This window comes from Megascapheus bottae, chromosome 5 (assembly GCF_031878675.1).
Source record: "Megascapheus bottae isolate mThoBot1 chromosome 5, mThoBot2.hap1, whole genome shotgun sequence".
Classification (NCBI taxonomy): Eukaryota; Metazoa; Chordata; class Mammalia; order Rodentia; family Geomyidae; genus Megascapheus; species Megascapheus bottae.
Window position 1 is genome coordinate 69,442,887 of NC_143513.1, and position 26,746 is coordinate 69,469,632.

Genomic DNA, 26,746 nt, shown 5'->3' on the forward strand with positions numbered 1-26,746 from the left:
CTTTGAATCTAGCTCTACTTTCTGCTTTTTGTTTGTTAATTAGAGATAAGCCTCATGGTCTTCCCTGCCTATTGGTTTCAAAGCTTGATCTTGAGGTCTCAGCCTTCTTAGTAGCTAGGATTACAGGGTCCTGGCCGCCTTTTTAGTTTCTTGGTCTTTCTTTCTTTCTTTCTTCCTTCCTTTCTCTCTCTCTCTCTCTCTCTCTCTCTCTCTCTCTCTCTCTCTCTCTCTCTCTCTCTCTCTCTCTCTCTCTCTTTCTTTCATCAGTTCTCTTGGTTGTGGGGCTTGAACTCTGGCCCTGGGCGCTATGCCTGAGTTCTTCAGCTCAAGGCTATCGCTCTACCACTTGAGCCACTGTGCCACTTCTTTTGTTTGTTTGTTTATTTTTCCTGGTGGTTAACTGGAGATAAGAGTGTCACGGACTTCAGTGCCTAAGCTGGTTTTAAACCTTGATCCTCAGATCTCAGCCTCCTGAGTAGCTAAGATTACAGGCGTGAGCCTACACCACCTGGCTTACTTTCTTACTGGTTATCTTCTGAAGCAAAAAAAGATACTACTTTTGAAGATTAATTTATCTATTTTCTTACTTTATCACTTCTTGTTTTTTCTAGCCCTGTTGCTTGAACTCAGGGCCTTCCTGATGAGCATTATCCTTGGGTTTTTTCCCTAAAGGCTAGAGCTCTGTCACTTGAGCCACAGCATCACTTCCAAATTTTCTGTGTATGTGGTACCAAGGAATTGAACCTGGGTCTTCTTGCATGCTAGGCACTCTACCACTAGGCCAAACTACCTGCCCCTATCACTTGTTTTTTGTTGACCTAGCTAACAAACCATTGCTAAATCCAAGACGTTAAGATTTGCTAGTTTGTTTCTTCTAGCTGTGTTAGTTTTTTTGTTTTGTTTTTGCTGTGGATTGCATTTGCTGAAAGAACTAGATTTTCCTCATTAAGTTGTCTTGATATATTGTTAAAAATTCAATTTCAATCTGGGCTGCTGGCAACAAGTTGCCCCAGCTATTTGAAAGGTAGAGGGAGGAGAATTGGGAGTTCAAGACCAGCCCTGAAAAAATTAGTGAGAACTATCTCCAAAAATAAATAAAAACGAAAGGACTAAAAACATACTTCAAGTGATAGAGCACTTGCTTAACATGAATGAAGACCAAAGACCAGGTTCAGCCCCTATTATCACAGATTTACCAGTTGAGCAGGATGCTTTGTTAAATGGCAACTCCTTTACATAACTACTTACAGATAACATAAAAAGAAACAAGGAAGGAAGGAAGAAGGAAGAGAGGCAAGGAAGGAGGGAAGGGGCCAGTGGTTAACACCTACAATCCTAGCTACTCAGAAGAGTACGATTTGAGGATCACATTTGAAACAATCCCAGACAGATAAATCTGAGACTTTTATCTCTAATTAGTCCAGCAAAAAGCCAGAAATGAATGTAGAGCTCACATGACAGAGTACCAGTGAGCAACAAAAGCTGATCCAGAGTGTCAAACTAGTACCAGCACACACACAAAATTCTAGTCGTTTGTTGTGTCTGTGTGTCCTTACATCTTGTATCTGATTACTATCACTGTGTTCTAGCTTTTGAAACTGAGAAATTGTGCCTCCTAACTTTGTTCTTTCTCAAGATCACTGCGACCACTTTTCTTGTATTTCCCTGTGAATTTTATGATCAGCTTGTCAATTTTTGCAAGAGAAGAAAGTGTGGAGTGTGATAGGGACTATACTGGATTTAATTTTCAGATTTCTTAATTGCTGGTTTAAAGAAAGACAATTGAGTCTTGTATATATTTTTATATATTGATTTTATGTTATATGCTTAATTCTGGTGCTTCACTGCTTACCCTGAATCTTCATATTAGATGCTATTAGAAAATACAGTGATGAGCAGTCTTTGTCCTGAAAAACTATAGAGCAGAAATAAGACTTTAACCTATTGAGTAAATAGCTGTTTTAGGAGTGCAAAAGGAAGTATATAATGCTGCAGATAATTAGAATTCTAGCAAAGTTCCAGGATGAAGAGATGATCCAAAAGGATGAAGAGTTGATGCAAGGCCAGAGAATTCTAGAACAGTGTAGGAAAGGCTCTGAGCTAGAAGATTCACTCTAGCCCTCTGTTACTTCCTTTCTCCTCTAATTTGCTTACTTCTTTTCTTCTCATTTCCCCCTCTCCCCAACTTCTTTGAAAACATTAATAGACTAGAACATGGCTAGTTATTTCAGAAGCCTGTCTGATCATCTGAATCTCTTGGCAAGCCTTTTAAAAATAGATTCCAGAGTCTCACCTCAGAACCACTGTAGCATCAACTGAGATGGCAGGGTACGGACAGCTGCATGAAAATGCTAATCTTATTTGCAGCCAGGGTTAGGAATTTCTGGGTATGACTATTATAATTATATCCACATAGGGACTAATTCCAGTCTTCATTCCATTGAATGTCTGGTCTATGTAGGATGTTGCAAGTCCAGGAGGCCACAGGGCACCTGGGAAGGAGAGTGCATGTGGACTTGCACGCTAGCTCCTGCACTAATGAAGAACGTCTCAGAGCGCCGCACCACCGAGAGGGCTCATTAGTGTCATTTGTGTTTGTGAGGATGGCTCATTATACAAAATGAACTTTTACTTTTCTGTAATTGGGACTCCTAAGGACTTTAGAAGATCCTTTTGCTATGATGGCTGTGACCCTCAGAGTCACCTGTGAAGGCATCTATCTGCCTTTAATGAATGATAACTATCTGCTGTATTTTCTTTATAGTTTTAAATAAAATATTTCTGTTGGAAGAAAAGGTCCTTCTATCTCATCTCTCCCCAGATGTAAGCAATCTCTTCAAGATGGTAGAAACCCTTCCCACATTTAAAAAAAATGTGTCTTTGCTACACACTATGTAGGTTTTGAGAATTTAAGCATGCATATAGTGTATGTTTTTCTATAGCTTGTTTTATTCAACCCTATAACTGTATTATGAAGAATAGACTGGCTCTAGAGGTATCACAAATTATAGTACAGTAATATAGTATAAAGAACTAAAAATATATTATTCTATGGGATAGATATTTTAGGTTCTATTTTCCTGAAGGTAAAAAGTTATTCTATGTGGAGGGGGGAGGCGCACACATGTGGCACTGGTACTGGGTTTAAACTCAGAGCATGAATATTGACCTGAGCTTTTTTGTTCAAGGCTACTGCTCAATCCTTTAGACATAGATCTACTTCCAGCTTTTTAAGATAAGAGTCTTATGTACTTTCCTGTCTGGGTTGGGACTACAGTCCTCAGATCTCAGCCTCCTTAGGAGCTAGGATTATACTAACACCGAGCTCTGTCTAGATTTTTGTTACACAAAATCATTCATATCCTTGTGTATGTTTCATGGACACAGGGAAGTTTTAGGGAAATAAGGTAGACACATCTTAACCTTACCAGGATGCTATCAGGAGTAGCAGAAACAATTTTCACTCTCATCAGTGATAGGAATGTCTCTGCCTTACATTCCAACCAACACAGTCAAATACTTAAAAATACCCAACTGAGTGCTGGGCACAGTGGCTCACACCTGTAATCCTAGCTACTCAGGAGGCTGAGATCTGAGAATTGAAGTTCAAAGCCAACCCGGGCACTAAAGTCCATGAGACTCTTGTCTCCAATTAACCACTAGAAAACCAGAAGTGGTACTATGGCTCAAGGGGTAGGATGGTAGCCTTGAGCTGAAGAGCTCAGGAACAATGCCCAGGCCCAGAGTCCAAGCCCAATGACCGACAAAAACAACAACAACAAAATACACAACTGCGCCAGACAACCAGTAATTCATGTCTATAATCCTAGCTACTCAGAAGGATGAGATCTAAGGATCATGGTTCAGTGCTAGCCTGGGCAGGAAATTCCATGAGACTTATATCTCCAATTAACTACCAAAAACCTCCAGAAAACCAGGAGCTGTGGATTAAGTGGTAGAGCTCTGGCCTTGAACACAAAAGTTTAGGGACAGCACCCAAGACCTGCGCCGAAAAGAGTGTCCTGTTTTCATTCCAGTAGGGTTATTTTGAAAAAGTCAGTGGATTCTTCTACAACACAGCAGTGAGGGTCTCTGCTCCATTTGCATTCACCAGCAAATGTATTAATACATGAACCTGCACAGTGAGACTATTCTTACAAAGACTGTAGGAAGCATCTTCATTTGCGACATCTTTGAAGACCCCAAGTAAGAAGCTGTATTACCCAACCTACCTTGCAGAGGCGTTTTCATAATACAGCAGACTGTGATTTACCAGTACACTGGGTAGTACTTCAAATTCTGCCTTTGCCAGCTAGGCTGATGAGGGTGGAAGGGGTGCTTTCTGTAAGTCCTTGCCTCTTACTAGACACTTGGGTGGGTGTCAGCTGTCAGGGCTTGCGGCAGTACAATCGCTTAGGGCAGAGGGCATGTCAGTGATGTCTGCCAGGCAATGGGTGGTGTCACTGTGTGGAGCATTTGTGGTATTTTCAAAGCCCTGAGGAATCTGAGAAGCAAGTGAGGGGAATGATGCATGAAAACAAAAGGCAGTGGAAAGAGTGACCAGCCAGCAGGCTCCGGCAGGCTAGAACGCTCTGTCCTTGTTGTTACTGCTTCATGAAAATGCCGCCGGCCTTCTGGCAGGATCTAGAGGGTAGAAGCTTCCTGGGAAAACAAGGGCAAGCGATGTGGACTATGAGGCTGGCTGGGCTTCTGGTTTCTCCAGAATCCCCCTTTTCCAGTTTAAGCTTGCTGGGTGAGGATGAGGAATCCTGCTCCCCTTGGTGGATCTCTGCCAGCCTTTTCCTCTCTGCTGGCTGTTTTCCTAACCATTTTTTCCTCCCACTCATAAGTAGCCCAGTTCTGATCTGGGAGGCCTAGCAGGGCTGGCCTGGGAGGTTGGGCGGTGCCAGGGACAGAGTTTCTCCCCAAAGAGCAATCTGAAGGTCAGACTCCAGGAGGAAAAAGGACTCAACCTTCATTCCCATTCAATGGGTGTTTGCCACAAAGACTGCCTCTGGTTGGGGATAATGAGCCAAGGGGTTTTTCTTGTTTTTTGCTCGCCTTCCTCTGAACTGTGAATATCCAGCTACTATGTACACCCACACAACAGCCTATTTCACTTTTGAGAAATGAGTTGGACACTTAGGAAAAGCACCAGCTTCCATCCAAACCCATCCCAGAATAGAATATTTGGGCTCCCTGGAAGTCAACCTCTACTTTCTGTCCCGGTAATCTCTCTCTCTTTTTTGTCATATAAAGTATCCGAGTGCAAAACAGGGATGCAAGGGGTGATCTCTTCTCTTCTCTTAAAAAGGAGCTGTGAGGAGGCTGAATAAAAATAGACCTTTGTGGATACAATAAGGCTGAGCAGGGTGTGGTTTGCTTGGCAAACTGTTCAGTTCAGCTCTGGAATGCTCTTGACTTTGCCTAATGAAGTCCTAAAAATCAAGTTCAAATGTTACTTTTTCTTTTTTCCCCCCCCCGCAGTGAACTACCATCACTACAGTTAATCATTCTCAACTTGCTGGTCCCATAATATTTTACTCTTATAAATAACATTCATCAGGGCCAGTAGTTTGGCCTATTGGTAGAGTGCTTGCCTACCATACACAAAGACCCGGGTTTGGTTCCTCAATACCACATGTATAGAAAAGTCAGAAGTGGTACTGTGGCTCAAGTGGTAGAGCCCTAACCTTGAGAAAAGCCCAAGGACAGTGCTAAGTCCCTGAGTTCAGTACTCAGGAATGGCAAAAAAATGAATAAATAACATTCATCATGTTATGTGACACTTAGTAGGGATCAGATGGAAATTCTTTCTTTCTGAGTTTTCTTAGCATTAAAGACTATATTTTAGTACAATAATTCTTTGATAAATTATTTATTGAATGAACCAAAGGTACTGAGGCTGATCCTCAGTTCTTATGATTTGCTCCTAAGAGGTATGTGTTATTTTGTGAAATTTTTTTTCTTTTACTGCTGAGAATCGAACTAGGGCCTTGCACATCTTAGGCAAGTGCTCAATCGCTAAGCTATACCTCCAGTCCTCTTAATTTTCCTTATTATGCCCTGTGTTTTCCTCCTTAAACTACAAAGTAGTTTTGGCTTGGAAAGGAGGGCTCACTAAAACTAGGTATGATTTTTTTTCCTAAGGAATTGCTCAGCAGGAATGGGTGTTTCAGATGTATTATTATGTTACAGGTACAGAAACTGTTTCCAAGAAACACTGCCATTATTATCTCTGAAAGGCAAGTAAGTGGAAATTGTTATTTTCCATTTACAGATGGACAAATGGGAGCTTTCTTTCTCATTTACCAATTGCAGACTGTCCATTCTGTGCAAAGTACTGTGCAAGGAGTTTTATGAGTTCCGAAGATATGAGAGACAAAGTTCCTGTGGAAAAGTCGAATTCCATATCTTATTTGTCTAAGAAAATCTTTGAATTCCATAAAGCCACTATAATTTGGGAGTAAACAATCTGTAACTTATGAATTGTCCCAACAGAGGTAGCAAAGGGAATGCTGAAAGGTAGGCAAGAATGTTAGATGACATCATCAGAGAACTGTTGTGACATATCAGATGGAAAGATTGCCCATTTTGCCTCTATTGCTTTCTTGGGGCTGCCCTAAAAAAAACTACTAATTTCTCATACTTTTAGAGGCCAGAAATCTGAAATCAAGGTTTTTTTTCAGGGTTAAAGTCTCCTGAAGATTCTAGAGGAGAATCTGTTTCTTGCTTCTTCCACAGTTTGGTAGCCCAACTTTCTTTGGCTTGTGGCCACATCAGTGCAATCTCTGCCTTGTGTCTCTTAAGATTCTCTCTGCTTCTAGATTATGAAGAGATTGTATGATTTCATTTAAGGGCCCACCCCTGTAACCTAGGACAAATTCTTCCTCAAAATATTCTGAACTTAAATCACATCTTTGTGTCATATAACACAATATTTTTAGGTTCTGGGGATTAGGCTGTGGACATTTGGGAGGGAGCAGAGATGACCTACCATATAACCCTGTTGCTTTCTCTGCCTTGTTCTATGCCTGACTAGCTGTTATTCCATATAGTATGCTCACTGTTGGATTTGCCATAGGGAGGCATTAGCTTGTAGCAGAGATTAGGGAGGAAAAGAAATAGAGATATTTTATCTCTGTTCTCTGCTTAAGTATAATGGTTTTGGCAGTAACCATGTCTCTCTTCAATTCCAGTTCTTTCTGGACTTTGATAAAAGTATTTCTTCCTCTTTTTGCTTTAGCCCTGGGCTTCTACTATTGCTGGTTCTTGAGTGCCTTAATGTCCTCTTATGTTTCTGTAACCCTGCCAGATCCCTGTAAATATATCTTCATCACATTAGTTTCAAAGCTGGGTGAGTGTATTTGCAGTTTCCTGCTATGATCTAGACTGGCAGATTCCAAGAGGCAAAAATTTAATTTCCAGAACAGAACAGAACAGAGCTGTGCTCAGGTTGCCTCAATCTAAGTTGACCAATGGACACTGGAAGGTGATTGGGCACACAGGGTAGCCATAGCAACTATGGTTACCCTCTGGGCCCTTCGGCAGTAAAGATCTGTTGCTGTACTCTAATAATCTGCTGTTATTATGACTCTCTGCTTCTGCTGGCCTTGTTCCTCAGTACTTCCTATTCTTTTTGCTGTCTCACAGCTTCTTTGGCCTCATGGTGTCTGCTGCCTCCTGACTTCAGCTGCCTTCCCTCCCTCCGTGGATCTTTTAGCTTCTGCCCGCTGCTAATAGCGTACTCCCTCCAGTGTATTTCCGACTTGAATCCTCAAAAGGATCTGACCAGCTTGGCTGGTCACCAAATGTGGGCCGTTGGGCAGAGCTTCCTGGAAAAAATCATCTCATCAGCATAGATTTGATGCCCTAGATTAGGGGGCCCCTTCCTGGATTCCATGACTTTTTTCAGAATAAGTTGAGACATAATTTGGTGTTTTGTCTATTAAGAGCGGCAATGGGTGTGACGGGCATCTTGACACGTTTACTGGGGATGGGGAGTTATCAAACTCATAAGAAGCTCTGCTGTCCAGCTCAATGACAGAGGTGTGGTGGTCTCAAGAAAGCACAATACATACTTGGAGAAATATATGAGCCCAGATCAGCTGGTGTCATGAGCTGAATAGAGAAAGACTATAATTTGGTATTAAAGCTGGAGATGTATGTCAGAACAGTTTGTGGAGGGCCTCAAGTGCCAGGCTTTAGCTGTTCTCATATCATTACTGAAGAGTAGTTTTACAAGGAACCCTGAGCATTATTCTGTAGTCAGGTAAACGTTACTGTATAGTTTTCAACATGGAGGAGCAAGATCAAATTACCTTGAGGACCATTCATGCTATGACAGTGGTGTTTAGATCATATTGGGGGTAGGGAGAATGTGAAACAGGCAAATATGAAAGCAGTTACAGTAGTTTGGGAGCCCAAACAAGGACAAGACTGCAAAGGAAGGGTACAGCTGGCTGGAGATGTGCAGGAAATGAGCAATTCAGGAGTGAGACTATTAATGAGTTACTGGCTCAGCATCTTTTTAGCACCCAGGTCTCTTTTAATTCTTTCAAGTTTCTTCCAAATAAGCTGTCATGATTTTTTAGGAGAAATGCACAATTTCATCAGGTATTCTGATACATTGACAGTACTACCAGCTATTATCTTTTGGCAAATAGTCTCGGAAGCTTGGCTTTGAATCAAGAAGGAAGGTGGTCCCATGGAGAGAAACCAAACTTGAATAGATTGGATTGTGTTTTCTAGAAAAACAGAACTTCAACCAAGAATCAGTGCTAATGTTTTATTTAGGAGATGCAATCCTAGGGCAGTGACTGAAAGGAGACAAAGAGAAAAAGACAGGAAGTGCTGCCAGAGGATGCTTGAGCAATCTGTAGAAGACAGAGGGTACCCAAGGAGCTGTGCATAATATGGCCAGGCATGGGAGATGATGAAAATATGCATTAGATAACCCACCTTTTTGGAGCCTTCGTTCTCCTATTTCCCAATGATCAAAATTCACAAAGTAGAAGTTATTTCCCTCGGACTGTGGATTGTATCACACCTCTCTCCACTGTAAGCCTCTCAGTGAGTCACACCCTTTAATCTTGGTTAAGAGGGAAACTAGACATTCATGGTAGAAAGCTAGCAAGCCTGCTTGCTCAGTGGCAGATGAGGGGGAAGTGACAGGCTGGGAGAGTGATGGGGAGAGACTGAATGAGTGACTGAGAGTTTGTGAGATGAGCAAGAAGATCTGATATGTGGTGGGGGGTGTGTTATCCTGAAAACAAACAAAAAACTGGGCACCAGTGGTTCACACCTGCAATTCTAGCTACTTAGGATCTTGGTTCAAAGCTAGCCAGGGAAATTAGCCCTTGAGATTCCAATTGCCAAAAATTACCAAAAAGCCAGAAGTGGGGCTGTGACTCAAGTGGTAGAGCATTAGTTCTGAGCAAAAAAAGCTCAAGGACAGATCCCAAACCCTGAGTTCAAGCTCTAGGACCATATTGAAACAAAAGCCATATAACGAATGATTGTTGTCCTTAATGTACTATGTTATCTCTCATCTCCTTTGCTGTCCCTTGGGCATCTCATATTGTTACAGTACCTCACTTTGTTATCTGATATATTGAATTTATTTGTATTTGGTTATCTGAAATTTGATAGGGAAAGGGGGAAAACCAAGATGGGGGGCGGGGGCAGTGGGGGGGAGGGTAAAGGGTACCAAGACATGTGAAAGGATATCAATGTATGTGAATTAATGCACCTTCTATGTGGCAAATATCATATAACCCTTTTATTAATTACAATAAAAAATATATTAAAAAAAAGAGGAAGCAAGGGAAGCTTGCAGTTGTACTTACCATACCCTTAGAATTTCAGAACTGGAACTACTCTCCAGTGGTATTTTGATTGTCCCATAAGCCATTATACTTCATAGTCCAGTTATTAGATTATATTCCTAGATAATATAAACTAGTGAGTAGGAACATAGGCTTTGGACCCAGGCAGAGCTCTACTAAGTCACACTGTTTCCTTAATCTTGCTAAGCCTTAGTTTCCTTGCCCACAACAGAAGGGTGATAATTCTAGACAGCCCATGCCCACAGAGCATTTAGCATGCTGCTAACAAATACTAAGTGCTAAACAAATTATGATAAGGATGCTCCTTAGTATCATTCTTAGATGACTGTGTAACTTCCGGAAACTTCACATCAGGCAGACTCTTCCTGCTTCCGGAAACTTCTCATCAGGCAGACTCTTCCTGTGCTGTTCCTCCACATCTCTTTCATGACACAAGTCACTGGAGCCTGCGTTCTTGGAGCAGATGTTACCAGATTTGTGTAGAGTTGATGTTATGGATCCCCCAATAAGACTGGTAGTCTTGGCGCACTGATACTCCAAGAAGGTAGCACCATTAACTCATCCTCTTTGGCATATATATATATAGGCATATTTCATTTGTGCTTAGAAATTTTCCCTCTTCACAGTATGAAGACAAAGTTTCTGGTCAGAATTTTGCTTTGGTGCTCTCAAAAATGCATGATATTGTTGTAATCACATAATAAAGAGGTTCTTTCTTTTTTTTGTTGGTCATGGGACTTGAATTCTAGGCCTGGGCATTCTCCCTTAGCTCTTCAGCAAAAGGCTAGTGCCCTACTCATTGAGCCACAGTGCCACTTCTGGTTTTCTGGTGGTTAATTGGAGATAAGAGTCTCTTGGACTTTACTGCTCTGACTGGTTTTAAACAGCAATCCTCAGATCTCAGCCTCCTGAGTAGCTAGGATTACAGACATGAGCCACCACACCCGGCATAAAGATGTTCTTCTAAAACAAAAAAGAACAGATTACTTTTGGTAATTAATGGAATACCATCTTTAAACTATAAAAATATAATTTTCTTTGTTCTCATGCATCAAAATCCTTTCAAATCTAGCTTAACCAAACAGCAAGAGAAATAGATACCTAAGATATGCAACTCTTTTGAACATTTCCGGAATAACACCTATCATTCTGTTCAAGACCCTGTCACTCACAATCCATTTTTCTTTCTGCTAGGAGTTAAATCCAGGGCCTCATGTGTGAAAAGAACTGCTCTACTGCTAAACTTTTACTGGATTGTTCTTCACCAATGGCTTTTAGTGACCTATGTATCCTCTAGGGCTTAAAATCACTGATCACTACAGATTTCCAAGTTCTGAACCCAGGACTATTATATTCTAGCTGTATGATTTGGGATAGCTATTTACCCCTCCTTTGATGCAGTTTCCCTATCTGAAATTTAAAAACAGTGAGCGTCCAATTCACATCATTCTGGGGAGGATTAGTTAATATTTGTAAGTGCTTAAAAATAGTACTAGCAGTACAGACTATTTACAGGTTTGTTAAATTAAATATTTCTGCTCTGTTACTCCATTCCAGCCACCATGACCTTGCTGCTCAGAGAATGGCCTTTGTATTGGCTTCCTTCCACATGGCTATGTGACTACCTTCCTTACCTCTTGCAAGCCTTTGCTCAAATACCATCCTTAAAATGATGTCAAACTTGCTTAAAATGGCAATTTTCTAAATGCTCCCTGCTTAATGTTTAAATTTTAAAAATTTTAACTTTCTTTTTTGTGCTGGTACTGGAGCTTGCACTCAGGGCCAGCACACCCTCTCCTTGAGCTTTTCTTGCTCAAGTCCAGCCCTCTACGCCTTGAGTCCCATCTCTACTTCCAGCTTTTGAGTGGCTAATTGGCTGTGGAATCTCATTAACTTTTTTTCCTGTATGAGCTGGCTTCAAACTGTGATCCTCAGATCTCAGCCTCCTAGGAGAGTAGCCAAGATGACAGGTGTGCCTACTTCATTTCTTCTTATTATTAGCACTTGTTTACTTCTAGTACTTTATGTAATCTGCAAATTCATCTGTTTTTCACCTGTGTCCCCCAACGAGAGGACAAGAATATTTGTTTTATTCTTTGACATGTCCCAGATGCCAAGAATATCACAAGGAATAGAGTTGGCGTACAATACAGCATTCATATGCCACCTAAAGATCATTTTGGTAAAAAGCTGACCACATATATGACAGTGGTTCCATGCGGTTATTTAGTGACATCTTAGTTTGTGATTATACATATTGTGATACATGCACACAGTGATGAAATTGCCTAGCTACACATCTCTGAGAACGTATCTGATTACTTGTGAAATGGATGAATAAAGGTGCTGTTTTCAAGTGAAGAAATCTGGAATCTGTTTTGAAGATTTTTAAGTTAGCTTTCTCATAGACACATAAAATGCCAAAACATCTGCTCCCAAAGTTAAGTTGAATAAATGTAATGTTCTTCCTTCATATTGTTTAAGAAATTGATTGGCAAATTCTTTTTCCCCAAAGATATGTAAACTTTAGTTGAAGCCCTATGATTTATCCAGGATGACCTGGAAGTCATAGCCTATCATCAGAATAGCCCTAATAACACCTAGCCTGGGTCAGGTAAGCTATAGGCTGAACTGGAGAGAACAATCTCATTATCACTATTGTACAAGCAAGCAAAACAAGGCTGAGAGAAGTCCCAAATCTTCCACCAAATTCGTGTTAAAGTCAGGATTCAAATCATCAGCTTCTAAAAATTTGTTTTCTTCTATTATCTCATCAGATTTCTCATCTGTAATATGTAGTAACCTTACTGATATACTGAATTTCTGTGACAAAAATAGTATATGCAAAGCTAAAACCTCAGTAAGTGACAGTTCCACTGTATACTTGAGAAATGATGAGATTGTCTGTACATGACAGAAATATGTCTTGTAGAAGCTAATTCCAGTAATAATGTTTACATTTTTTGTTTTGATTTTTTTACTTAAAAAAATCACAGCTATGGCTGGGTGCCGGTGGCTCATGCCTGTAATCCTAGCTACTCAGGAGACTGCTGTCTGAGGAGTGTGGTTCAAAGCCAGCCAGGGCACTGAAGTCCATGAGACTCTAATCTCCAATTAACCACCAGAAAACTGGAAGTGAGGCTGTGGCTCAAGGGGTAGAGTGTTACCCTTGAGCTGAAAAGCTCAGGGACAATGCCCAAGCCTAGAGTTCAAGCCCCACGACTGACCAAAAAAAATCACACGAAAAATGTTGGAAATGGAGCTGTGGCTCAAGCACCATTAAGACACACAGGATATTACCCTATAATTTAACTTTGACAAAGTTATGTAATAATTTTACTAATGTCTAATAGCTATCCCTGAGTGAAAATGCTCAGGTATAGTGCCCCAGCCCTGAGTTCAAGCCATGCAACCACATACACACACACACACACACACACACACACACACACATACACACACACACACATACAAATACACACACACACACATAAAATCAGTTATGCTTTCTTTACTAAGAACTGGCCTTAGGGACTTTCTTTGGTCACAATAATATTATTTGTATAGCTGAATAAAATATTGGGAATATAGCTCCATGACAGAACTCTTGCCTAGCATATGCAAGGCTTTTTATATGCTCTGAAAAAATAGATGGTTGTCTGTATACACACAGACACACACACGCACACACACAGAAAAATTGTATATTTAAATGATTTACCAAATATCATAGTGGTCAAAAGAAAGGAGGAAAGGAGAAAAAAACAGGAAAACAATCTTTCCTTATATAACAATGCCAGCTAATTTTTTTAAGTTGAAGAAATAATGAAACATACGAAAACCATTCCATGTAATATCCAAATGAACAACTAGTTCAAGCAGGGCCCATTGGTGAAAGGTAAAACCACTGAGTATAAGGTGATGGGTAGGTATTAGGATTTGCATGATGTCTTCCAAAAGAAGAGAAAATTTTCCTTGTTCCAAGTATTCCAGAAAATACTTGTACTAGGACACTCTTATTGCAAATGTAATTATGAAGATGAGGTCATTCTGGGGGGGGGGGTTCTAATAAGCAACACCAGTGTTTTTATAGTAAGACAACACATGGAGCCATAGACACATGGGGAGACTGCCATGTGAATATGGGGTCAAACTGAAGAAGTACAGTTGTGAATCATAGAATGCCCAGAGCTACCAGCAACTGGAAAGGCAAAGAAGGATTATTTTCCCCTCCAGGTTTCAGAGGGAACACACTCTGCTGACTCATTATTTTCCTACTCCTAGCCTTTAGACAATACATTTCACAGTTTTAAGCCACTCATTTGTGAGTATTGTTACCACAGTCCTGGGAAACCAATATAATAGGAAGCAGGATAGACACAGCAAACCGAAGTACCACCCCACAGCCATAAAACATTAATGCCTTGCAAAGGAGAGATTTGTCAGTTGCCACTAACGCAAGTATTGAACTTAGCATTAGGAAGAATGGGATAATCTGACACTGTATACCTTCTGATAGAATGCAATAAGAGGTACACAATATCACTTTGATGGGATGATTGCATTGGACTCTAGACTCTCTTTATTACATTATGTTGAAGTAACGGACTGCCAGGTCCAAGCCTACTGCTCAAAGCCTGTTTCCTCTTTCTCTCCTAGTGACTTAGTTTAGCCTGCTAAGCATAACAGACTAAGGGAATTGATCCCAGTGGAGGTCATCTCAGACTGGTGACCTTCCCTTCTTATCAGCCTCAATCAACTCACCAACTTATTTGGGATGCATGAATAGATAAAAAATCAGTTGAGCCCCATCCAGATCAGCAGGACAGCCTAAGCAATAGTTTTTAGTAATATTACCATTTGATTTTGGGGCAAATTTGTTATGCAGTAATAGCTAACTGATATAGTCATTGAGGTAATGTTATTGCCTTTAGTATAAATGGAAACTAGTCCTAAGAAAATAATCCAAAAAAATTTCCAGAGTGGGGGCCGGGAGTATGGCTAGTGATAGAGTGCTTGCCTAGTATGCATGGAGCCCTGTATTCGATTCCCCAGTACCACATAAAGAGAAAAAGCTGGAAGTGATGCTGTGGCTCAAGTGGAAGAGTGCTAGCTTTGGGAAAGCCCAAGGACAGTACCCAGGCCCTGAGTTCAAGCCCCAGGACTGGCAAAAAATAATATACAGAATGGGATATTCTTCAAAACAACTGGTCTAGATGTTAGAGCCATTGGTTATCAAAAACAAGCAAATTTGGAAGCTGTTGAATATAGACTAGAACAAGGATTTTCAACCTTGACATTGATAGACATTTTAAAGCAGGTCATTGCTCCATGAGGCCAGTGCTTTATGGGATATGTACAGGCCTTGCTGGTCCCCTTAATAGGATGCCTGCTATAGATTGGATATGTTTTATTCCCCCAATTTTCCTGTGCTGGAAGTTTGTCCTCAGTGTAGCAATGTTGAAAGGTAGTGAAAGCATGAAGAGGCAGACACTAGTGGAAGGTGAGTAGGTCATAAATGGTACTACTCTTGGAAGAGATTAATGTAGTTCCTGTCATGCCCTAGTTAGTTCCTGAAAGTATGGGTTGTGATAAAGCAATTCCTGTGAGTGGTCCTCCTGAAACAACTTTTGGGGCAAACACCTACTTAGGGTTTTGGGGAAATGCTTGGGACTCAATGAAGAGCAAATGATCTACCACTGACTTTTATCCTTTGTCCCCCCAGTCTCATATATATAGATGTTATGATCTGGCAATTTCATTTACACTAAACTCATACATGTTCCCAATGACATGAGTATAAGGCTAGTCACAGAAACTAAAGTGGAACTGACTTACATGATCACCTCCGGGAGAATAGTTACGGCTACTTATGGTCAATCCTGTGGCTAAAAGCTGGTATGCCAAGATGTAATTCTTATATTCACTGAATAAAGCGAAGTATAGGACACTGTAGATTATATAATATGATCTGTGTAGAAACTCTTACATATCTTTATGTGGACACACACACACACACACACACACACACACACACACACACACGAAATAGCTATTGTAAGGATCGTTAGAAAAAAAACGAAACCCATCACATGGCTCAGGCAGAAAGGAGTTTATTGGTGGGAATGTGCAGTTATTTCTTTTCTTTTTTCTTTTTTCCTTATGGTTAATCTCATGTGGTTAATGTGTCTGACTTTGTTACCTGGTATATTGTATATCCATTTATTTGTTTATTTGAAATAGAAAAGGGAAGGGGAAAACAAGATGATTGGGAGGTGTTGGGGGAGGGAAAGGGGGACAAAAACATGAGAAGGGATATCAATGTTCTAGAAGTAATGCACCCACTACCCGACAAATGTAACTGTAACCCCTCTATACATTATCCTGACAATAAAATACAATTTTTTAAAAAAAGAGTTCATGGCCAGGAGTTTGGCCTAGTGGTAGAGTGCTTGCCTAGCATGCATGAAGACCCAGGTTTGAAACTGTGCTGAGGCTCAAGTGGTAGAGCTCTAGCCTTGAGGGAAAAAAAAAGAATCCAAGGACAGTTCTCAGGCCCTGAGTCCATGCCCAGGACTGGCTAAATAAATAAATATCATTGGTAGGAGAACAAATTGCAGGCCTGCACAAGATGGAGGCATGCAGAACCAGAGGTAAAAGAGAAAGGTAGGAAGGTGGGACCACAGCAGATGGGGAAGTGATCTCAGAACCTAGGGATCCTCTCACTGACCAGTGTGGCTCAGGAAGACCTCAGCAGATGAGAACATGACCTCAAAGCCTGGGATCCTTTGCTGATTTAGTCAGGTGATTAACAGTCGGGTGATTACTGGTTCCAGGCAGGTGAAGAGGAAGGGGGGAGGGACTGTTTCCTGAGCAGATGGGACCTAAGAGTTATCATTGCTTATCTTGTGATAAAAGCAGAAAGGATTTGTTTTCCTCTTCCAGTTTAGCCCATTTAAAATTTTTAGTTTATTTTTATCATGGCCATATCTTAGTTTTATAATTTATAAAACTTTGTAGGTTGAAACAGCTTTTGAAATGTTAATCGGTGCCCTTTCTGATTCTTTCATGGAAAATATATTCATTAATGAATTACACTAAGCACGTAGGGAGGCTACATTGATTTGGGGGAAGTAAGAATGTAAATATGCAAATGAGCTAGCCCATTGCCACTAGAAGGATGAAATCTAACAGACTGCTGGATGAGCTCTGTCAGGAAATTCCTCAGGCCTTGCTTAGTCATTCTCTACCTGGCTCACATTTGATCTTCCACAGTAGTCCTAAGTGGAAAGCCAAAGTGGCCAGTAAGCAAAAAGGACTGGTAAGAAATTTTCTTTTTCCTCTGTCATCACCTCTGTCTGGAATTCCTTCAGGAGTATGGAACTAAAGATATGACGATAATTCAAAGGTACAAAGACAGAGTAAGTATTTTCTTTTTTTTTCCCTATCTCTTCTCTCTTCCTCCTCCTCCTCCTCCACCTCCACCTCCTCCTCGTCCTCCTCCTCTTCTTCTTCTTTGTGCAGACTTGGGCCTCATGCTCTCCCTTGGCTTTTTCTCTCAAGGTTGGTACTCTACTACTTGAGCCACACCTCTTTTTCTGGCCATTAGTTAGCTAGTTAATTGGAAATGAGAATCTGTTGGACTTTTTGCCTAGGCTGGCTTTGAATTATAATCCTCAGAACTCAACCTCTTGAGTATCTAGAATTACAGGCATAAGCCAACAGTGTCTGGCTGACAATAATTCTTGAATGTAGTTAGATGGGTCTTCCACTCTCCACTCTATGTATGTGCTTGGTTGGTCTTCCTGAAAGCTCCCAAGGTATTAATCTGAGAGCACAGCCTCAATCGGGGAAACAATTTTTGTCCTTAGTCAAGTGGTACATCCAATCTCTGGTGCAGCTTCACTTATGCAGCTTTATCTTGGGAAGAGAAAATTTCAGATACTTTGGGCTGATTTCACATGTAGACTAAAAAACAAGGCCTTAACAAGTCTCATTTGTTTTTAACTTCCAAGTGAATAAAACATGTCTTTCTTCATGGAAGTTCCTTTTACATTGTTTTAGTTGTTCACTGATCCATCTACCTCTATTTACTGCCCTGCAGTGCAGAAGGACATCAGACCTCCTATCCTTGTTTATTATTAAATTGATGCTGAATTTTTTTTGCCATTTATGGTATTAAGGTTATTTAGGGACATTGTTTAAAAACACAGGTCAAGTACCACGTGAGACCTCAGAGCTGATCCTAGGTTTGTTATTGTTTAGGCTGTTCAGGGACATTAGATGAATGCACCAATTTGTTGTTGTCGAGTTGCTGTGAATACTGAAGCTACACATACGGGGATCATTATTGTAGATTGGTTTGTGACAGCTGGCCCTGATTTAGTTATTTCCTCAAGAAGACACTTTGAACAATTATTGAAATACCTCCCCTCTGTAATTACAATAATAATGATGATGATTTTGCAACTGAATATGCAATTCAGGGTGTATCTGCTCAACCACTGTGTTTAGCTTGTTTCTCTTTTTGCATCCATGTCAGCTGCTGCTGTCAGGATTATTGAAGCACACAGAACAATTTTGCTATTGAGAGCCAATGAACTTACAAAAAAAAGTCTAGGGTAAATGTTAGGAGTTATTAAAAATAATTATCTTGTAGTTAGCATTTAAGGTGTGTTAAGTATGAGTGCGGATTTTCTTTTTGTCTTTGGAGAGAGAAATGTATTTCCAGTATGTATCAGTTTTTAAATTTAAAAAAATATTTTTTTATTTTTTGTGTGCTAGTACTGGGGTATTGAACTTAGGGCCTCACACTCTTGCTTAACTTCCCTGTCCAGATCATTTCCCCTGCCTTATCACTTGAGCCACATTTCTACTTTCAGGTTTTTTTTGTTGTTGTTGGTTAACTGCAGATAAGTATCTCATGGACTTTTCTGCCTGGACTAGTTTCAAATCTTCATATTTGGATCTCAGCCTCCTGAGTAGCTAGGATTACAGGTCTGAGCTACCTGCACCCAGATAAAATATTTAATAATTATAGTTAATTGATGATGCTTTTTCCCCCATATTGCCTAACTAAGGAGTTAGAAGTAAGAAAGATAGTAAGACATTAGAGAGGGGTGGGCTGCAGGTAGGGGGAAGAAAAGGAGAGTAAGAAAAAATGAGACATATAGGGTAAGCATAGGGGAGGCCCAGCCAGTAAGTAATGAAAGCTCGATGAGGGAGGGGTCGTGTTAATCAGACAGAGTGATAGTGATGGAGTAGAGAGCAGGTGAAGGAGACAGCCAAGTGGGGAAAAGAGAAAGGGACAAAGGGGAAAATGAGTGAAAAGGGAGGAGAGGTACTTTGGACACTAAAAGAGGAAGAAGAAGATTTGGAGGCTAGCTTTCATCTTAAAAATGAAACACCCAACAAGAACAACAACAGCAGAAAAGGACAGACAAAACTGTAGATCTGTAGATTTGTGATACGTGTGTGTGTGTGTGTGTGTGTGTGTGTGTGTGTGTGTGTGTGTGTAGTTTTAAAAGCATTATTTTTGTCTTTAAGCTCAGCATGGGATCTCATAAGTATGGCCATCATTAGTTACCAGCTCTCTTTGAAAGCCTGGTCAGCTACTATTCCTGCTGCTCACAAGGCATCTGGTAGGGGAGGTGGGAAAGTAGAAATGAAAATCCTTTGAAGTGAATGTCCAAGTTGGGAACCACTGTAGCAATAGCATAAGGCTTCTTGATGCTGAAGACTTCCTATTGGAAAAGGCGACTGGCACCCTTCTGCTTTGTTATTATCCTAACCTAATGGGGGCCATTGTCAATCTTAGTGCATAGAAATCTTTTAAGAATCTTTAAAGAATCTATGCTGGTACCAAGGCTCCACCCCTAATGTATAACTGGTTTACAGGTAAATATGAGGATTTTTGAATTCAGGCCCTTGCTATGTAGGTGCTCTACCACTTAAGTCACTCCAAAGCCCTTTTTACATTATACACGATAGGGTCTTACTTTATGCCTAGGCCAGTATGGATCATGATCCTCCTATTGGCGCTTCTCCATATCATAGGGAGAACAGGTGTTTACTATAACTGTTGGGCAAGGTAAAGTCTCATATTTTTTCTGATGTCCTAAAATGGTAATCCTCCTCATCTCTAACATCCAAGTAACTAGGAATGTAGTCCTCAGACACCATCCCTGTACTAGTTTGAGTGCCGAGTGGCACTGTGGCTCAAAGGTCAATGCCCAAGCCCTGAGTTCAAGTCCCAGGATTGGCAAAAAAAAATAGTTCTTCAAATGATTCCAATATGCAGCCAGAGATGAGACTCAGTGCCTGATTCCCTGGCTTTTCTCTGAATACTCCCCAGAGAATACCATTATAATGGTATGCTGACTTATTTTGACCTACGGAAGCAAAGACCCAAACATCAAGTTTGGATACAAATTAAGCCTAAGGTCAGAGGGTCTCAACTTTTAGGCTACCTATTTAGTAACTAGGACGGCTGTAAATTGGTTGTGGAGTTGGAGAGGAAGTTCATTTAGAGCTTATCTGCAAATCCACAGGAAGAAAATAGCATTATCAACATGCTAGGACTGGCCTTTATAAAGATTTGCATTTTTGAAATGATTTCACTTCAACAATATGAAGACATCTGATGTTTGTTTAATGGCAAACTTTTGTTGACCTTGATTCCACTGCTTAGCTCCTCCCTCAGCATCCTGGACCACCTTGGGTTCTGCTCTGTCATGTGGAACCATCCAGAATTTGCAATCACAGATGCCTCCCATTTCTATTCCTCTGTTTCATTAACACTGGAATATTTAATTGGCCTTTCACCTGAGTTAATAGTCTCTTGGGGACCAGGTAGAGGAGTAATCTGTTCCTTCACCCTTTTGTGCCAGGTAAAACATATGAATTCCATTTATTGTGGCTTTCTGAAATAAAATCTTATACACAAGGGGCTTGATTGATTGGTTGGCTGACTGATAGCAGTACTGGGGTTTGAATCCAGAGCGCTGAGCTTGCTTGGCAAGTGCTCTACCACGAAAGCCATACCTCAATTGTCTTAGTTATTTTTTCAGGTAGGATTTCAATTGTTACTCCTGTGTCACTGGGACTATAGGTTAGTACCACCATGCTTGATGTATTGGGCAAACCAAATGATGTCTTGCTAACTTTTTTTCCAGGCTATTCTTGAACTTTCATCCTCTGGATCTCTGTCTTTGGTATAGTATCATCACACTTGGCCTCAGAAGGGGTTTAAATAGATGATGGAGTTCTAATACATGATGCCTTAATATATAAAGCTGGGAGGAAAGGCTTTCTTTGACAGACCCATCAGGATGAATACCTGTAGAACTACAGGATTATGTCTGGATGCTTCTACTATATTATAGGAATAGCCGTCACCAGGGAATACAATATTGTGGTCTTTGATCTTGGAGATAATACTACTGCTAATATTATCTCCATCACTGCCAACCCTTTCTGAATGCAAGTCAATCCACTTAATATCTGACTTACTTAATTGTGGGCTTTGAACAGCCAGGTGTATTCCCAACACCTGGCACATGGAGGTGCGCTGTAAGTGTTTATTGGGTATACAATGGAAGTCTAAGCATTCCAAATAAGCAGAATACAACAGGGTGAGAGGAACTAGCTCTGTCTCCTTGTGCACAACAATCAGACCTCTAGCTGTACATATAGGAGAAAACCAGGAAATCTCCTTAATCTCAGACATTTCCTCCCAGAGAGCTGGGATGCTTTGGTTCAATTCCACTTGTTCCCAAAGGCCTTCTGGTTACAAACATACTAAGAATGAGTGTTAATTGCTTTTTGAGGTGTCACTTTGTCAGCTTTATTTGGATGTGGTAATTTGCAAAGCAACCCCTAGCAGTTGACAGTTCATCCATAGCTGTGTGGTGTCCGGACATTTCCTGGGATTTCTGCCCACCTCCTATGCAGCTGGCAGTGTCTGCCAAGACAGGATATGTGTTCAACAGGGATTAACTTACAACCAGTAACACTTTGTTGTGTCTGAGATTGTTAAAATTCTGAAAGAGTAAAGACCAGTGTTCCTTAATCCTGAGAAGAGCAATAATTATAAATGAAGGAGTAGCAAGCACTTCAAGACAGCCTGGGTAGATCAGGAAGTGGCTGCTCTGACAGGTTTGATGTCAAGGTCAAGTTTGCTGGGCTGATGCCTGATGCATCTATTCTCGTTGTGTGGAACAAAATTGTAACCTGCTGTCCCCTGGCCTTATACTTGTGTATATGTGTTTCAGTCACTGTTTGTTTCTTTTTGAAGCTCTTTTTCCCTGGCCAGAGATTTCCTGATTGTCCTTCACACACACTTCAAGGTCATAGCCTAGACTAAAATGTTTACCAAAAAAGCTGGGCACTTAGAAAGAAATTCATTGCCAGCTTCTCTATTCCCTGTGCCTGACTCCAACCAAGCTTAGCAAAAGGAAGGGATAAAGTGGTCTCTGGAACCAGGAATTTCTAGGTTTGAATGCCAACATGAAAATAAAATTGTGTGATTTCTCCAGCAGGCTGAGGCTGAGGCCGAGGCCGACGCTGTGGCTGTGGCTGTTGCTGCTGCTGCTGCCACCTCCTGGGAGAATGGAGACCTGAGCCTCTTACCTGAAGCTCCTCTCACAGTTCACCTGTGACCTGAGCAAAGAGGGCCCCACTGAGGCGGGACTGCAATTTTTTTTGTCCTAGAAAATAAAAGAGATAGCCTTTTATTCTATAAACAAAAACACTAGGATGCCTTGCATTTCATTCCTTTCTTTTGGCAATGTTATACTCAAACGATTTCAAGGCAGAGACTGGCTCAGTTGTAGAGCATGTATGTGTGAGACCTGGGTTCAATTCTCAGTGCTAGAAAGAAAATATTCCAGAACAGCTAGTTTTAGGAATGTATCAGTGATTCCTGCTTTTGGTTTCCTGATCCCTTAATCCTGGGATGATGTTACAACAGAGATGGTGATGAATCTTACCTTCTCAGAGTCTCACTTTAATAGTGGGGCTGTTCTGAGACTTGAGATACTAAATTTCTGTATGTAAGAGACACCTAATAGGAATTGTAAGGGGGTGAGTTCATTTACAATCTTCCGAGTGGGTTTTCTCTTCAGTTTCTAACCAAAATATGGATACTAAACCATGTCCAGTTTTCTGGTTTATAGATGACTCAACCAATAACTTCTTTATTGAAACATATTCGGGAAAAACTTAAGAGATAAAACCCAGGAAATAATTCTTGAGTACCTACTGTGTGATAGTCATAAGGGATTTGAAGAATAATAAGATAAAAATTTGTGGCATATAAAAATTACATACAATCCCTCATGAAATATGTTAAGAAAAAAGTGACTAATTCAGAGACTTGGGTTGTAGGTCAAGTCTTTAGACAGCTCATTTGTGTAGGTGACATAAACGTAGCAGCTAACAATCCTTTACCAATGAATTATGGTTCCTATTTTAACCAATTATATAGAGCTATGGATTTAGCCCAATCTATTTCCAGGGTTTGATTTTTAAACCTCTTTAGGGACCGAATATTTGCAATCCCTAATTCACATTGAATTCACATTATTCCCAAGGCAACAGTCTTAAGAGATGGAGCCTTGGGAGTTAACTAGGCTATATAGAGTATGCTCTCATGAATGGGGATTAGCACACTTGTTAAAGGACTGGAGAAACCAGCTCCCCTTTAGCCTCCATCCTCTTCCTGACCCTAGGAGGATCAGTACTCTTCCCCTGCAGAGAACATAACAATAAGGAACCATCTTGGAAGCACAGGGACTGGGCCCTTACCAGGCTGAACCTGTTCGCACCTTTGACTTTGACTTTTGGTTCCTTATAATTTTTCCCATCTCAAGGTCTTTTGTTACAGCAGGATATGGATCCATTAATGAATATAACAGCCATTGAGATCCCTTCCTTCACAATGAAAAACACATACATTTTGCCTTTAGCCAAGTGGAATGTACCTTTGCCCCAAAATAAACTCAGCTGCACTTGTTTTTGCTTTTTAACCTTGGTGGCCTTTATTATATTACTCATTGACAATATCTTTCGGAATTTACTAAATTTATTCTCACATATCAACTCATTTGAGAGTTGTGGCATGATAGAATAGGCTTTTGAACCAGAGATTCTGACTCTAGAACTGACTTGCCAAATCACCTTGGATAAAGCACTGCATCTTGTTACTGCCTGGAATTTTTTTCTTTTAACTCGGCCTTTGTATGCTTGGCTTTTTCCCATTGTACAGATATCAGCTCAGCCATTACTTTTTCTCGGAGAAGCTTTCTCTCACAGTCCAGTCTAAGAATGACTCTTGTTTAGTCTCTTTTCAGCAGTTAGCACAGACTAAAATAAATAATTAGTAGTTGTCTTGTTTCTGCCAAGAAGGTAAGCTGTGAAAGGTAGGACCTTTTCTAGTTCTCACAAGCATCTATGCCAGGGCACCTTATTGCTTCTTTGTAAGTCTTTCTTTGCAGCATGGGAGTAAAATAGCAAAATCCTAAATACCACCAGTTACTCTCTCTGAGAAGTGTTAAATATGACCGGTGTGCTGGAAGACTACAGAGGATAACAGGATGACTCTGTCAGTACATCTGTGGTGTCATCATAGCTGCTGTTGATTCTTGATAAAGAATGATTTATTGCTTTCCATGAAGCTATCAGTACATCCTGTCTTTGAAGTGCAGGAGAATTAGAGACTATAAAGCTGCTATCAGTTTCCAGGCCTTCTCAGTACATCCTTCCAAACAACCCCATCACCTGAAGTCACACCCCAAAGACAGAGGAGAATGAAGATATACTCTTGAGATTTCATAATCTAGCTACTATTAGTCTCCTGCACAGCCTGGAATTTCTTATATAATCTTCAATTTTGTTTAGCCATATTTTAGACTCACTATCACAATATATATCGGCCTGCATTTCTTGACATAGGAGTGCTTGAATTAGTTAATCATTTGTGAAGTCAGTGTTGAAGAAAGTTCTGTTCACGGATATTTATTTGTAGAGGTTTTGTCATTCTTTTCTTTGCAATACCTGTCTCTCATTCACGTTCTCTTTTGGAATGATTCACTTGTTCTTCAGTAAAGTATTGAACATCTACTACTGATAGAGACTACAATAGTCTTAACTGATATAGCCATGACTCCTACATTCATAGGAGTTATCCTTTGGGAACAAAAGAAAAGAGGAAATCAAATCATATTGTGATGTTTGCTACACTAGGAAAAAAGAACTCAGGGTACTAAGGGAAATGTAAGGAGAAAAAAAAACTAAACTCAAAATTAATAAGGTAAGATTGCCCATCAACAAAATTTTCTAAAGAATGAGTAAGAATTAGCTAGGTAAAATAGGGGCCAGTGAGTTTCCAGGCTTTGGTTTAGACTTACCCTTGGGGTTAACAGTTACACCAAAAGACCTGGTTTTTTGATTGGAAATAAGAGTCTCACAAATTTTCCTGCGGACCCTAGCCTCAAACTGTAAACTTTAGGATGTTTTTGGCACAGTGAGCTCCTGTGCCAGGCCTATTTGGTATTCTGGTCTGGTATCGTGGGGGAAGGCAACCACATTTCCCCTCAATGGAAACAGGAAGTCAGGAAAGGCCTAGAGGGAATTGAGTCAGGCTAATGATCATAACAAGAGGGAACAGAATAATGGACTCAGTTGATCACTGAGAAACTCTTTGCTTGAGCTTTTTCTAAATGGTACATACCATTTAGGCTTTCAAGAGCCTGGCTCCTTGGGGCAATGATTGACACGTATGTCGATAACTATAGTGCCTAAGCCAAGGAATAACTATGCATACACTTGACAAACTGGTACTTGATTGAAGCATAATCTACACTTGCCACGTAGTCGGACCCAGTGTTCCTCCTGTGGTAAGAAGCTGTGATGCCCATCTGGCTTTTAGCACACAAGGTCTCCTCTTCCTCCACCAGGGCCCCCCCATGTGTGTCAGGACTACATTGTGGCAGATTTACCAACAGGAAATAAGTGATGACACACAGCTACCCAACTCTGTGAAGAATTTTTTTGTGGCTTGTGAATGAACGTCATTCCCTACAGAACTAGTAGGAATGTGACATGTTTACAGCGGCGCAGGACAGAGGACACACTGGCGTTTCCTCTTCCGTCTCCGTCTGACCCGGAACGCAGTGACAACGACATTTCTTTCCTCCCAGAACAAACTCCAGAAGGAAAGGACGGAGGTCACTTGCAATCCAACCCCGTTCAGTGCTGTTTCCTCTCATGAATTTTAAAGCTGGCTTAGAGGGGAGTGTTTCCTAAAAGCGCAAAGGGGAAGTTGGTCATCTCATTTCCCCCTCCTCATCCGTAAGGACAATTTCTTTTAATAACGTGCTTAGCTTTTGTCTTGACCCTGCTTTTCTGAAAGTCATTCTCTTCACAGCATCTCGGAAGAGCCCCCTCCAGAGCCCACCTTCCCGCCCCATACCCGTTTACTGCCAGTCGTCCAGGAGGGACAGCGTGAGAAACCTTCCGACCCGCTCCCACCCAGGGTCTCTGCGCGGCGCGGGTAGCGACGCGGGCCGAGGTCCCTTTAAGAGCAGGCCACGCCCCCTCCGCCTCCCGGCGCGACGCGGCCGACGGCGGCGGCCGCTACGGTGCTGACAAGATGGCGGCTGGCGGGGCTGTTGCTGCGGCGCCCGAGTGCCGGCTTCTGCCCTACGCGCTGCACAAGTGGAGCTCCTTCTCCTCCACCTACCTTCCCGAGTGAGTGCCGGGTCCCGGTCTCGTGCCTTCCGGTTCTCCGGTTGCCTCAAGGGTGCCATGGAGGACCGCGGAGCCGGGGAGGCCCCGGCGGGGCCTGTGAGGGGAACGCGCGGCCTCCGGAGTCTCGGTCCGGCCGCCCACCACGCCGT

At 41.2% G+C, this 26,746-nt stretch overlaps 1 protein-coding gene and 1 long non-coding RNA gene across 6 annotated transcripts in view; one reads left to right on the forward strand and one right to left on the reverse strand.

The window, feature by feature from the left end:
• Positions 1–26,739, reverse strand: part of LOC150063585 (uncharacterized) — a 72,915-nt gene extending 46,176 nt beyond the window's left edge. The window contains exon 1 of the long non-coding RNA XR_016535560.1: positions 26,590–26,739. This is a non-coding gene — a long non-coding RNA (uncharacterized LOC150063585). The remainder of the gene's footprint in view (positions 1–26,589) is intronic.
• Positions 1–26,746, forward strand: part of Mkln1 (muskelin 1) — a 206,899-nt gene that overhangs the window by 82,815 nt on the left and 97,338 nt on the right. For 2 of the 5 annotated variants that reach the window (XM_090333310.1, XM_090333311.1), the window contains exon 1: positions 26,490–26,597. The exons of 2 other annotated variants lie outside the window; for them this stretch is intronic. In XM_090333310.1, coding sequence (XP_090189436.1) covers positions 26,500–26,597 — 98 coding nt within the window. In that variant the 5' untranslated portion in view covers positions 26,490–26,499. Of the gene's footprint in view, positions 1–26,489; positions 26,598–26,746 lie in introns of those variants that run through there. One more of the 5 variants, XM_090333312.1, reaches the window with a different exon arrangement.